General features: G+C 37.3%; 1 protein-coding gene across 2 annotated transcripts in view; it reads left to right on the top strand.

The window, feature by feature from the left end:
- Positions 1–14,526, top strand: part of MRC1 (mannose receptor C-type 1) — a 105,131-nt gene that overhangs the window by 32,200 nt on the left and 58,405 nt on the right. The window contains exons 1-4 of one of the 2 annotated variants that reach the window (XM_074404971.1): positions 1,387–2,870; positions 3,497–3,643; positions 8,452–8,637; positions 12,170–12,327. In XM_074404971.1, the coding sequence (XP_074261072.1) occupies positions 2,792–2,870; positions 3,497–3,643; positions 8,452–8,637; positions 12,170–12,327 (570 nt within the window). In that variant the 5' untranslated portion in view covers positions 1,387–2,791. Of the gene's footprint in view, positions 1–1,386; positions 2,871–3,496; positions 3,644–8,451; positions 8,638–12,169; positions 12,328–14,526 lie in introns of those variants that run through there. The other variant, XM_003930644.4, reaches the window with a different exon arrangement.

Below are 14,526 nucleotides of genomic sequence, written 5' to 3'. Positions count from 1 at the left end.
CACTTTGGGAGACCGAGGTGGGCGGATCACAAGGTCAAGAGATCAAGACCATCCTGGTCAACATGGTGAAACCCTGTCTCTACTAAAAATACAAAAAATTAGCTGGGCATGGTGGGGCGTGCCTGTAATCCCAGCTACTCAGGAGGCTGAGGCAGGAGAATTGCCTGAACCCAGGAGGCAGAGGTTGTGGTGAGCCGAGATCGCGCCATTGCACTCCAGCCTGGGTAACAAGAGCGAAACTCCGTCTCAAAAAAAGAAAAAAAAAAAAAAGAAAAAGAAAAACAGAGTTGGGGATGATAAAACAATAGTTTTCTAATTTTTTCAGAGGCTAGAAAATGCTGTGAACTAATTATTTCTACATTGTTATAGCATAAAAGTAATAGAATATAAAGTAAGTTTAAATAGAGAGCAACTATTCAGAGAAAACAAAAAAAAATGACATAAAGTTTTTATCTTTTTTGTCAGTACTAATTGGTGTTAGTAGCTGCTCGAGGCCTTCTATTGGGTAGGAACCCAGTACCCACCCCTCAGTCCCACCCCAGTGCCAATTTTGTTTAGGAAAGAGTGCCACTAATGATTAGTGAGGTTTGCCATGGGTGTGGAAAGGAGAGAAGTATCATATTGGTCACATCTTTACTTATCAATTCTCCTATGGGACATACTATCATAATACGGTGCTCTTCAGACAGTCAGACTTCTTCTTCTTCTTTTTTTTTTTTTTTTAAACCATTGAGTGGTTTTTGCATTTGGCTTAGAAAAAAATTAAACTCTCCTTTTTTTTCCTTTTTTTTGAGACAAGGTGTCCTCCCTTTTTTGCCCAGGCTGGAGCGCATTGGCACAATCTTGGCTCGCTGCAACCTCAACCTCCCTGGCTCAAGTGATTCCCGTTCCTCAGCCTCCCAAGTAGCAGGGATTACAAGCATGCACCACCATGCCCAGCTAATTTTTGTATTTTTGTAGAGATGGGGTTTCTCCACATTGTCCAGGCTAGTCTCAAACTTCTGAGCTCAGGTGATCGGCCTGCTTTGGCCTCCCAGACTGCTGGGATTACAGGCATGAGCCACTGTGCCCAGCAAACTCTCCATTTTCTAAGTCAGTTTATTGTATTAAAAGAGAAAAACTTGATAAAATAACATTTCAAATAGATGCTAAAACATGGGAGAAAATTTTTAGAGAATACATTTTGGCTTGAATGAATTAGATTTTGCTATGAAATTCCAGTTTCAAAGCATTACTTCAGCATGTGATGGTTACAGGGCTGTCACTCAAGTCTCAAAATAATAATCAGTTAATTTTTTTTTTCTGGAATACAGGAAGTAAAAATTTCTGGAATATGGGAAGACTTACTGCAAGGGAATACATATAAAATATCCTTTTTTTATGGGTGAAGATTTAAGGTGTCTGTCTCCCCATTCAGTCAGATGCAATTAGGGAATACCAGATGGGCTCAATCAAATCATTAGACAATAAAATTTATTAGGAAACTAGAATTTATTGTTCTCTGTGTTACTAAATTGTTATACACATTAGGAGATCATTTTATTTATTGTTCAGTTTGGGGGTGATGATTACAATATTTAACCGCTTGCATCCTACAAGTTCAGGGAGAAAATCTGTGGGTTAACTTTGGGTAAAGTAAAGAATGGAAGTAGAATATGATTAAGAAAGAGAAGTAATGCTTTTTAAAATTAAACCTCAATTCCTAAGAAGTGGGTGCAGATTAAATCACCTTGTGAAATAGTATGAGAAGTTTTTTCCAGTGCAAATTAGAAATTTTGTGAAAATTAGAAATCAGTTTCCTATAAATTGTTCAGTCAAGCATTCAATTGAATAATTGCCAAGTAATGAATCTATTGAAATATATTGACTCTTGAAGCGAAGATATTTTGCATAAATGATGTACAAGTATGAATTCAAATATATAATAACTATGGCAAACATTAAAACCACTAATTGATGTCTCAAAGTTGGTAGAGGTAGTATTGATAAACAGTTGTGTAACATGATTTACTAATTAATACATTAATTAATAACTAATAGCTAGAAAATGTATTATTGTTTCTTTAAAGTTTCTTTTTAGTGCTGATATCTTATCCGTTAGTTCAGTATCCTGTTATGTTAGTCACGGTATCAACAAATATTTAACCCCATCTCTACTATAAATATAAAAAATTAGCCAGGCAGGTGACCGGCAACTGTAATTCCAGTTACTTGGGAGGTTGAGGCAGGAGAATCACTTGAACCCAGGAGACGGAGGTTGAAGTGAGCCAAGATTGCACCACTGCACTCCAGCCTGAGTGACAGAGTGAGACTCTGTCTCAAAAATAAAAATAAATGGAGGAGAAAAAGCGAATGGGAGAGCTGAAAGGGTGACATGCTATGCTACCAGAACTAAAACTCTCAATACCTTCAACTCAGCCTATTGAAGAATATTTAGGCCTTATCCATTTCTTAGTGGAAACTGATTAAAGAACCAGATAAAGTCAACGTTGGTAATGCGATGAACACAGGCATTGATAAATTTCACATGAGGTTTGGTTTGGTTTTGACACAGAGTCTCACTCGCCCAGCTAATTTTTATATTTTTAGTAGAGACAGGGTTTCACTATGTTGGCCAGGCTGGTCTCAAACTCCTGACCTCGTGATCTGCCCACTTTGACCTTCCAAAGTGCTGAGATTACAGGCATGAGCCACTGCACCTGGTCCTAATAATGTTTATCATTATTAGTTTGAAACATTATGTATTCTTTGTTTTTTATAATTTCTGTTTTTATTTTAGATTTAAGGATACATGTACATGCTTGTTACATACCTAGGTAAATTGCGTGCTGCTGAGGTTTGGGGTATAAATGATACATCCCATCACCCAGGTAGTGAACATAGTACTCAGTAGTTAGTTTTTCAACGTTTGTTCCCCCCAATTCCTCCCCCATCTCATGGTCCCCAGTTTCTGTTGTTGCCGTATTTATGTTCATGAGTACCCAACATTTAGCTCCCACTTAGAAGTGAGAACATGGCTCTTTGGTTTTCTGTTCTGTGTTAATTCGCTTAGGATAATGGCCTCTAGTTGTATTCATGTTGTTGCAAAGGATGTGATGATTTCAGGTTTTTTTTTTTTTTTTTAGGGCCACATAATCAAGTATTCCTTTCATTAGATACTTCTCTTTGATACTGAATGAAATCCAGTGACAACAGTTTAAATTTTAAGGTGTAGCTTTATTAGTTGATAATGGGGAAAAATGTTATCTCAAAGAAGTATATTTGCTTTATCAACATTCTAGGTATTGGAATGATCCAACAGTAAGAAAACAATAGACACCCATCATGTCTTTTGCTCTGCAGTCAGTAATTTTTTTTTTTTTTCTGAATGTGTAGCAAAAGACAGAATGGAGGTCCATTGAATCCCAAGAATGAAGACACAAGAATATGTGAGAGGGATGCTATCTGCTGGGAATAGCTGTAATCATCCTACTTTAACTTTTCCTTTTCCTCAAAGGAAGTCCATCAGCTGAACCTGGAAAAAGCTGTGTATCACTAAATCCTGGAAAAAATGCTAAGTGGGAAAATCTGGAATGTGTTCAGAAACTGGGCTATATTTGCAAAAAGGGCAACACTACTTTGAATTCTTTTGTTATTCCCTCAGGTAAGTGATCTATGGGATCTGAAGGGCCTAAACTATTAGAATTGAAAGATAAGTAACATTACAGCTTTGTAACTGTTGGAATGCCTCCAGAGGTTTTATTGATAGTTTATAGGGTAAGCTTAATGATATGACTGCAATATTTCTTTGTGCTGGTTGCTAACATTTCCTGAGTGTGCTGCGGTATCTGGGCACTGTGCAGATGCTGTGACCTAAATAAAAATTTTATCTTCACAAGTAGTCCTCTGAGGTCGGTGTCATTATTCACATGCTATAGATGAGGGAAAAGATATTGAGAGGATACAGAAACCCTGCACACATGGCAAACCACAATCCAAGCTAGAAAGTAAATATTTTGAAGGGATGTTTATATTAGGTCCTTACGGCTCTATCTGGGCTTCCCTGTTATTCAGTGTAGCATCTTACACTGAAGTTTTCACAGAATAGAATAAATTATCTAAAAAGTTGTTACTGAATTTTATTTATTTATTTGAGACAGAGTCTCACTCCGTCACCCAGGCTGGAGTACAAAGGCACAATCTCAGCTCACTGCAACCTCCGAGATTCTCCTGCCTCTGCCTCCTGAGTAGCTGGGATTACAGATATGTGCCACCACACCCGGCTAATTTTTGTGTTTTTAGCAGTGACTTTTTTTTCACATGGTGGCCAGGCTGGCCCTGAACTCCTGACCTCGGGTGATCTACCCACCTCAGCCTCCCAAAGTGCTGGGATTACAGGCATGAGCCATTGTGCCTGGCCTGTAACTGAATTTTAAGTATCAACTAGACTTCAAGGAAAAAAAAAAAGCAATTTTGTTTTCTTTTACAATTTTATAGGAGAATTAAACTATTGAGGAAAGAATTAGTTCTTTCTTCAAATTGATGAAAGACAGACTATATATTTTTATTATTACCTGTTTTTGGAGGGACAACGAATGCTTTAAACGGTTTAATTTATTTATGTTTTTCTGCTGGGGGAAATTGACAATGTGACATTCTTGATTTTTTTTTTGTCGTACTGGTTTTGAAAGCAATTTCATGTATTTTAAAATATGCTTGACATGGTTACAGATTCAAAAGGTACAACATGATCAATACTAAGTTTTCCCTCCCTCTTACCAGTAACACCCGATTTGCTTTGCTGAAGAATAAGTGTTTCTGGGTGTGTATCCTTAGTTATTCTGTGAATATATAAACAAATATGTTTATAATTATTGTTTCATCCAAATGGCAGTATACTGTAGTATGTTTTTACCCTAAGTTTTCCACTTAATAGCAATTTTGGACATCATTCCACATAGAATATAAATAGCTTCTATGTTTATTTTTATGGATGTCCAAAGGCTATTGCAGAGACAGCACATATTTTTTTTGACCAGTCTCCTGTTAATGGATTTTTAATTTAATTTACTTCCAATCTTTTATTAATACAAACAGTCTTGAAGTAAATAATGTATACATTATATGCACATCATTTCATGCATGTGGTAATTTCTGGAAGTGAACTTGTTGGATTAGGGAGTAGATGTGTTTGCCTTTTCCTTTTTGAGATGGAGTTTTGCTCTGTAGCCCAGGCTGGATTGCAGGGGCGCAATCTCAGCTTGCTGCAACTTCTACCTCCCAGGTTCAAGTGATTCTCCTGCCTCAGCCTCCTGAGTAGCTGAGAGTACAGGCACCTGCCACCACGCCCAGCTAATTTTCATATCTTTGGTAGAGATGGGGTTTCACCATGTTGGCCAGGATGGTCTCAATCTGTTGACCTCATGATCTGCCTGCCTTGGCCTCCCAGAGTGCTGGGATTACAGGTGGAAGCCACCACACCTGGCCTGCAATTTCAATTGATATAGATTTGGCCAGGATCTAGATACAGATGAGGGTCATGGATATTGGGTTTCATTATACTTTACAGGCTCTCCATGATGACTATGGGTATCTTCAGGGAAAGCCCATTATTTTTTGCATTTTACCTTCTCTATTCCTCCTCTAGGAGAAATAATGTATTTTTTTCCTTTTTAAAAGCATTCATATAATTCTCTTAAGAAGTGGGATTGCCATGTTGTGACAGGAGAATAGCTATTTTATTGTTTCTCTGGCATAGCACTCAGCATTCTGTAACATGGCCTTACTGCTGGTGTTAGAACACCACCAGGTTACTGCTGGTGTTAGAACACCACCAGGTTACTGCTGGTGTTAGAACACCACCAGGTTACTGCTGGTGTTAGAACCCTCATCTGTAAAATGGAAATACTCATGACTTTTCTTCCTGAGATGAAATTTTGTTCATTTTGTCAAGCACTCAGTACACTCTTATTTCTCTATGATGCCTCCTTCACTTGCTAAGCCCTTGACATCAGTTTCTGAACATCTCTGTACTTCCTGGATTAATCTGTTTTATCTGTAAACGCAAATAAAGCAGAGCTTGGAAAATTATATCTGAGATCAAATTATGCAGCCTACAGGATTGGCAACATCCTCGGGCAGGAGTTCAACCTCAAATCCTGTGAATCCTCGCAGCATTAATCTGTTCATCCACAGACCTCAGGTCTCTAGGTCTGTACTGTCTGGCTTAGCAGCCACTAACCACATGTGGGCACTGAACACATGAGCTGTGGCTAGAGTAACAAATCCTCTTCTGTGGCTGCCCCGGGGAACTCCTCTTCAGTTCACTTGAGTTGGTTGTTTTCATATTTTCAAATATTTTTAAAGTTCATCAATTCAGTTTTTGAAGCCCTCAGCATTGGCTGATACTATTTTCAATTTCCTAGGTAGCAAAATTAAAATAACCCACCAGAGGGCTCCAAAGCCTGGTTAGTATAGTAACCTTTCTTTTTCTTTCCTTTTTTTTTTTTTTTTGTAACCACTGGAAGTGCACGAAATCTCAAATGTATTGAGGGAATAGACTTTTAAAAACCTGCATTTTTCTATTACAATTGTACAGCCTTTCAGCATCATGACTGACTAGTTGCTTGTGTGACTACAGGCACAGAATCTGGGCTTAAACAATGTTGTTTCAGATACTCTCCACCTTTAAGAGAAAATAGGACCTATTCGTTGAAGGAATAGTAAAGAAAGGTACCCTATAATGAACATATACTAAGGCAGCCATTTGAAAACATTTAATATGAGCTTAAATAATATATAATTTCACTTTCATTTGGTAATATAGTTACCTTCTAAGCAATATGCTGCCACGTTGCTGTTCAAAACAGTACCTCTAGAATAGTAATAACAAGTAGTCATTTATCAGCTATAACTTCAATTCTTTTTCTCTACCAATACTCAATACACCTATGTGTGCCAGGCGCTGTGCCAGGCTCAAGGCAATAGGTATGAATAAAGTGAATTTCTTCCTTCTAACCTCTTTATCATCACTTTCCCCTAGCTCATTACTGTTAGATGTTTGCAGTGTATAATCAAGATTATACAATTTGATCCTATTAGTAGCAATCGTGAGGATGTTGACAACTGGTTTAATTAAATAATGATTGTGTGGTGTCTGTAAGTTACAAGCATGCTATCTCTATTCTTTTCTAGTTAGCAGAACACAGGGTGGTTTGATTTGTGTTAGTACTAATCTTATTTTTAAATTTTCACATATATGGATACTTCTGTTCATGTGAGCTGACTTGCCTACAATCACACCTCTTATGGCAAATTCAGGTTTTATGAGTTCTGACTGAAGATCCCTCTCTGACTCACAAGAGCACATGTCAGTTTTGGGGAGCAAGTAAATGGTAGTGGGTCTGTTTTGAGGCAACAGTGGCTGGCTCATGTGGCTATGGTGGCAGAGGCTCCTTGAGGACTAACCCCCAGCCATTCCAACTCTCTACTTCAATACTAGTCTGCTTCTTAAGAGTGATTGGCTCTCTATCCATAGAATAAAGTAAATTCAAGTCTTTTAGGGGATGTGTTATATATCAAAGCTTTCAGGTCTACAGTATTTAAACAGTGCATAACAGATGCTTAGTTCATGTTTGCTGACAAGATTTAGATAATCTATTGTATATTGGTATAGTTTTGTTGTAGGTACAACTGTTTTTTTGTTTGTTGTTGTTGTTGTCTGTTTGTTTGTTTGTTTGAGACGGAGTCTGGCTCTGTCACCCAGGTTGGAATGCAGTGGCATGATCTTGGCTCACTGCAACCTCTGTCTCCCTGGTTCAAGCGATTTTCCTGCCTCAGTCGCCTGAGTAGCTGGGACTACAGGCACGTGCCACCATGCTCGGCTAATTTTTTTTGTATTTTCAGTAGAGGTGGGGTTTCACCATGTTGGCAAGGATGGTCTCAATCTCTTGACCTCGTGATCTGCCCTCCTCAGCCTCCCAAAGTGCTGGGATTACAGGCATGAGCCACTGCGCCTGCTGGTACAACTTTCTAAAAAGAGATTTCTCATAGCCAAGTATAGTGGCTTGTTCCCCGTAGTCCCAGCTACTCAGGAGGCTGAGGCAGGAGGATTGCTTGAGCCCAGGAGGTTGAGGCTGCAGTGAGCCATGATCACACCACTGCACTCCAACCTGGGGTACAGAGTGAGACCCTGTCTCTTAAAAAAAGAATAGAAAATTGATAAAGTGATTTCCCATTTGACAAAATGTAGGTTCTTTTTTTATTTTTATTTTTGTCTAAAAACCAACACAATAGAATATGGCTAGTCTATCTTTTGTGAATATATATGCCACAAAAATAAAAAGTAAATATTATCTTGATTTACCTAATAACTACAAACTGTTTCATGTATTATGTAAAATGATTAAAATATTGTTTCAGTTGTAATCAAGTCTTTAAAAAATTATTTCTACTCCCCTTTTTTATTTCTAGAAAGTGATGTGCCTACTAACTGTCCTAGTCAGTGGTGGCCATATGCAGGTCACTGTTACAAGATTCACAGAGAGGAGAAGAAAATCCAGAGAGACGCGCTGACTGCATGCCGGAAGGAGGGCGGTGACCTAGCGAGCATTCACACCATCGAGGAATTTGACTTTATTATCTCCCAGCTAGGATATGGTGAGAAACCTTACGGTGATCATATGCTTGGCTTTAATCCTGGGAGTACTCCTCTCTACCGACCTCTGGAAAATTTTATTATAAACATCAAATTTAATAAATGTAAATTAATAATTCATTGAACAATGGATGAGTTTAATAACAAATGCTAAAAATGCCCACAATGTGAAAATGGTAAAATAATTGAAAGAATTCTTGTCACTGAAAGATAATCTGATTTCTTTTTCTTTTAATGTGCAATCCATTTATGGATAGTTTTAAAACATTATTTTTCCATATATTATCTGGATTCAGAGCAGTCTACCTTAAACTTGTCAACAGTGTTTAATTCCTTGGAATTATTTGTGTGTGTGTGTGTGTGTGCATTTTCTTTTTTTAAGTCCATATTTTATCTCCTAAGACGGATCTCTAAATGAACCATCTCGCACTTTGCATTTCTTTTTTCTTTGTGAATTTAGCTGATGCTGTGAGGGAGCTGAATAGTGAAAAATGTAGGATTTTTTCTTTTTTTTAATGAGACAGATTCTCATTCTGTCACCCAGGCTGGTGCAGTGGCACAATCTTGGCTCACTGCAACCTCTGCCTCTTGGGTTCAAGAGATTCTCATGCCTCTGCCTTCCAAGTAGTTGGGATTACAGGCACCCACCACCACGCACAGCATTATTTTAAATTTTAGTAGAGATGGGGTTACATTGGCCAGGCTGGTCTCAAACTCCTGACTTCATGTGATCCATCCACCTCAGCCTCCCAAAGTGCTGGGATTACACACGTGAGCCACCGTGCCCAGCTGGATTTTTTTTTTTTTTTGAAGTGGTTAGATGCCAGCCTAAACCTTTTAAAGAAATACATGTCTTGGACAAGATATGGTGGCTCACACCTGTAATCCCAGCACTTTGATATGCCAAGGTGGGTGGATAGGTTGAGCCCAGGAGTTTGAGGCCAGCCCAGGGAATATAGGAAGACCTCGTCTCTACTAAAAAAATTTTTTTAAAGAAATATATGTCTCAATTTTAGGTGCATAATTTAAAAATACATAGAAAATGTACTAACCAGAAAAAAAAAAAGATGAAAAAAAATGAGCCGGGAATGCTTGTCCCGAAGATGAGGGGCTTGAGAAACAGCATACTGATGATGGGCACTCGGCAGTGCTTGCTGATTAAATGATGATCATTTTCATCTTCCACTGATGAGGCTGCTGAATAGCTGCAGCTGCTTTTCATTTCCCCCAGCAAAACAAGAGGAAATGGATGGTGGAGATGGTGGAGACAGCTTCCTGACACATAGTGCCTGGAAACTCATGGGAGCTGGGGGAGGGGAGGAAAAAGCGACTAACAAATAGATGAGAAAAAAATAGAGCAGTAGCAGAGAAAGACTTAAAAGACCCCGAACCACTCCTACTTCTGGCACCTGCCAAATGGTATCCATCCTCCTGTGTTGACCCCATTGAGTGTCTTAGGCCATGAGAATAGCCCAGCTGCAGCCTATGAACAATTTCTTCATTATTCTGTGTCTACCTGTCCTGGAAAATTCGCTCTAGAAGATAATGGAATCAGAATTGATATGTCTGACTAATGGTTACTTAATTTATCATGGCACTGATAATAGCCAGTAAAGCTTGCAAATGATTTAGCAGAAAACTGGTTGGTTAGGATGCTATAGAACTAGAGTGTTGATGACATTTAATTCTACTTCCTGTAACATAATATGGTAATAGGTAAAAACTGATATTTAAATTGCTATGATTATTTTCGGAAATTGGATGGCCAAACTTGCTTTGAAATTCAACTTGAGAATTAATAAATAAATTAGGAAAGCTTCCATTAAAAATGATTGACAGGATTTATTTTATTTTAAACAATAAAATAATATTAATAAAAGTAAAGCTGTGAAGTTAAAATTGTTGCTGCTAAACAAAAGTCTCAAAAATCCTTTTAGATATTTAGATAGATATCATCTCAACTATCTAACTATTACGTTGAGATGATATCTTTTATATTAATCATGGAAATATATTTCAGGTGGATACATTGAGACCTATACTCTTAAGTTATGATTATACCAATGAACACAACTTCTCCAGCTGATTGATAAAAATCAGCATAACAACTTTACACTCGCATCCTCTATTTTTTCCTACGATCAAGATTGTGCTTAGGAATTGAAGAAGCTGTAGGGGAGAACAGGTTAGTGAGAAACATGTATACAGAAAACTCTTAGCACTATCATAATTGTGGGACTTAGGTTAGTTTTTCTTTGCTCTTCAATTGAAGTCTTTGTGGGGTACATGAGGTCACTGTGAAGCCTGTATTTGTTGGTCAAAAGATCACGATCTGCAAATCAAGTGAAAGGAGAAGAGGATCATCTTGGCAATGTCATTCATTCTCCACGGCACTGGAAACATCTGCTGGGGCTGGCATCAGGCCAGCCAGAGACTTCTCCAAAAGCAAAGTTGGATGACAACTTTCAGGAGGAAGAGACTAAACCGCTTAGGGAGATTCTTACATGTTGTGACATTTCCCTCATTTTCTACCACAACATCATCTTTACAATCCTTTGGCAACTAATTTTATTTTACCCCTAAATGATCATACGTCAAGCATTTGTGATGGAACTCCTAGTCATCTGAATTAGATAGATATTGATCTGTATTCTTTAACTCTTTTTTTAATTAGGACAAGTTTATTTTTCAGCCATAACATCTTAACCTTCAATGACTTTAACTTTGTCCCATTTTTGTTGTGATATTTGGATTTAGGATTTTTAGCATGACAAATACTTATAAAATCAATAATGCCCTCCATAGAATTTCAGAACAGAATGATCACATTTTAAATCTATATTGATTGTTTTGGTTTTAACCTCATCTGTTATTGAAGTTTTGCTGGAATTTCATGACATTTCACGATGAAAATGATTATACACAGGTACCAAATGTCAGGAGCAAGTCTAACCTCTTGGTTATAATTTATAATTCTTTAACTATATAGATAATTTTCACTCCCAGTACAGTGACTGATCTTAAATGGAAGCACCTAGAATGTTCTTGACGACAACAGTAAAATAGAAGCAGTTTAAAATTTTTGTCATTTAAAAATATTAAATTTAATCACTGTCAGATGTATATAAATAGGCTACCATATTTCCAATAATACGATGCAGGTGGCATGGTAACTTATTTGTAACAGTAAAGGCAGCTTTGTAAGATAGAGCATAGTAATAGACCTATCCCAATTTTATTTTTGTAACTCCCAGGAGACAAAATTTGTAATATTTCCACAAAAGAATGTAGTCATATTCACAATGTAAAGAGTAGACTACACAGCTGAAAACTAACAAGGTAAAATGTAGTTGGCATCTAAGTGTACAGCATGCAGGTCAGATGAACATTCACAAGGACTACCTTTCATGATGGTGATCATGTCAAGGGAAGTAGAGCCCTGCTGATAAAGCAGAGTGCCTTCCGTTCCTGATAACCGCCTGACCTTTGGAAAGCAACCCTTGTATACACTACCGTGTGTTTCTTCCTGTTTAGAGCCAAATGATGAATTGTGGATTGGCTTAAATGACATTAAGATTCAAATGTACTTTGAGTGGAGTGATGGGACCCCTGTAACATTTACCAAATGGCTTCGTGGAGAACCAAGCCATGAAAACAACAGACAGGAGGATTGTGTGGTGATGAAAGGCAAGGTAAAGTCACTTGAATTACTGGTATTTGTAAAGCAAGTCACGGGGGATTTTCCCTTCTGTCCCACTCACTTGCATATGTTTGTTTAGATTGTTTTTGTTCTACATGAATTGGCATGGATCCAAGGTGAAGCAAAATTCAGATTTGATTTCTTGAATATCTCTCAATTGTCTGGCAAAGTGAAATTTTCAAGAGGATCACTGAAGTACTGGACAAAAACTTTTGGTTCAAGGATGAAATTGGCCAATAACTAATATTCGTATTGTTCCTATGGCACTATATATATATATATATATATATATATATGGAACATTATATATGTATATATATATGTATATATATATGGTACATTATATATGTATATATATATGGAACATTTTATATATATATATGTGTGTGTGTGTGTGTGTGTGTGTGTGTGTGTATGTATATAAAATGCTACTTAAATTTATCATGGCACTGATAATAGCCAGTAAAGTTTGCAAATTATTTAGCAGAAAACTGGTTAGTTAGGATGCTATAGAACTGGAGTACCATATTTATATATTTAAATATATATATATAAAATGTTCCACATATATATATATAAAATGTTCCATATATATAGTGCCATACACACACACACACACACACACACACACCCCAAAGCTCTTATTTGATCAATTAAGCCATATATATATGATTATGTATATATGTAAAAAGTGATTATAAGCCATATATATGATTACATATATGTAAAAAGAGATATATATGTATGTATATATATGTAAAAAGAGATTGTAGCCCCATATATATGTGCCATATCTAGAAAGATAGATAGATAGATAGAGATATACACACACATACATGAGTATGTGTCTTGACTGGTCAAATGAGAACTTCAGTTCTGCCTTCAACTGGATGCTTTCAATAGCTGCAGACCTATGTAGAACTACTCTGGATTAGGCCTGAAATCTGTACTTGGGGAGCTACATTCCTTTTTTTCAGTTTACATGGAAATGTCATATGAAATGATTGCTTCTATCATTTAAATATGACCTTAGTAATTGAAAAATGTCATCAAGTTTATCCTTTATTAATAGATGACACACAGTGATTAAGAGGCTGGGTTTTGCTGTGTGGCTGACTCCTTTATGTGCAAAATGGAAATAGGAACTGTACTCAGCTCACCTGTGTTTACGAGATATTTTTTGTTGTTGTTTGTTTGTTTTTTAAGACAGAGTCTTGCTCTGTCACACAGGCTGGAGTGCAGTGGCGCGATCTCAGCTCATTGTAGTCTTGACCTCCTGGGTTCAGGCCTCCCAAGTAGCTGTGACTATAGGTGTGCACCACCACACCTGTCTAATTTTTTGTGTTTTTGGTAGAGATGGGGTTTTGCCATGTTGCCCGGGCTAGTCTTGAACTCTTAAGCTCAAGAGATCCATCTGCCTCAGCCTCCCTAAGTGTTGAGATTACAGGCGTGAGCCACTGTGCCAGGCCCAGGATATGAGTATTTTTTTTTTTTTTTTTTTTTTTATAAAGAAGAGGAAGAAAGAGAAGGAGGAAGAGGGAGAGAGGATGGGGGTATTGCTTTATTGCCCGGGCTAGAATGCAGTCTAAATATGGGTATGCCTATAATTGTCCTTAATAATGGAGACATGAAAGAAAATGAGGGAAGAGAATAGCAAACAAGGAGCCAACCAAGATTTCTTTTAAACTTCTAAGTTGATATGATGTGGTACTGATAAGAGTGTATATTTAAAGTGGAGAGTTCTATAAATGTTAATTACATTTACTTGTTCCAGATCTGAGTTCAAGTCCTGAATATCGTTGTTAATTTTCTGTCTCATTGATCTGTCTAATATTAATGTTGAAGTCTCCCACTATTATTATGTGGGAGTCTAAGTCTCTTTATAAGTCTCGTATGTCTGCATATTCCTGTATTGGGTGCGTATATATTTAGGATCTTTAGCTCTTCTTGTTGTTGCATTGTTCCTTTTATCATTATATAATGTCCTTCTTTGCTTCTTTTGATCTTTGTTGCTTAATTGTAACTTCTGCTTTTTATTTATTTATTTTAGCTCTCTGTTTGGTTGGTAAATCTTTCTCCATCCCTTGTTTGGAGTCTTTGTGTATCCTTGAATGTGAGATGGATCTGGATGCAGCATACTGATGTGTTTTAGTTTTTTATTCAAATTGCCTGTCTTTGGATTGGGGGATTT

This window comes from Saimiri boliviensis, chromosome 8 (genome assembly GCF_048565385.1).
Source record: "Saimiri boliviensis isolate mSaiBol1 chromosome 8, mSaiBol1.pri, whole genome shotgun sequence".
Lineage (NCBI taxonomy): Eukaryota > Metazoa > Chordata > Mammalia > Primates > Cebidae > Saimiri > Saimiri boliviensis.
Note: the sequence above shows the minus strand (reverse complement) of the source record. Positions and strands in the feature narration are given on the sequence as shown.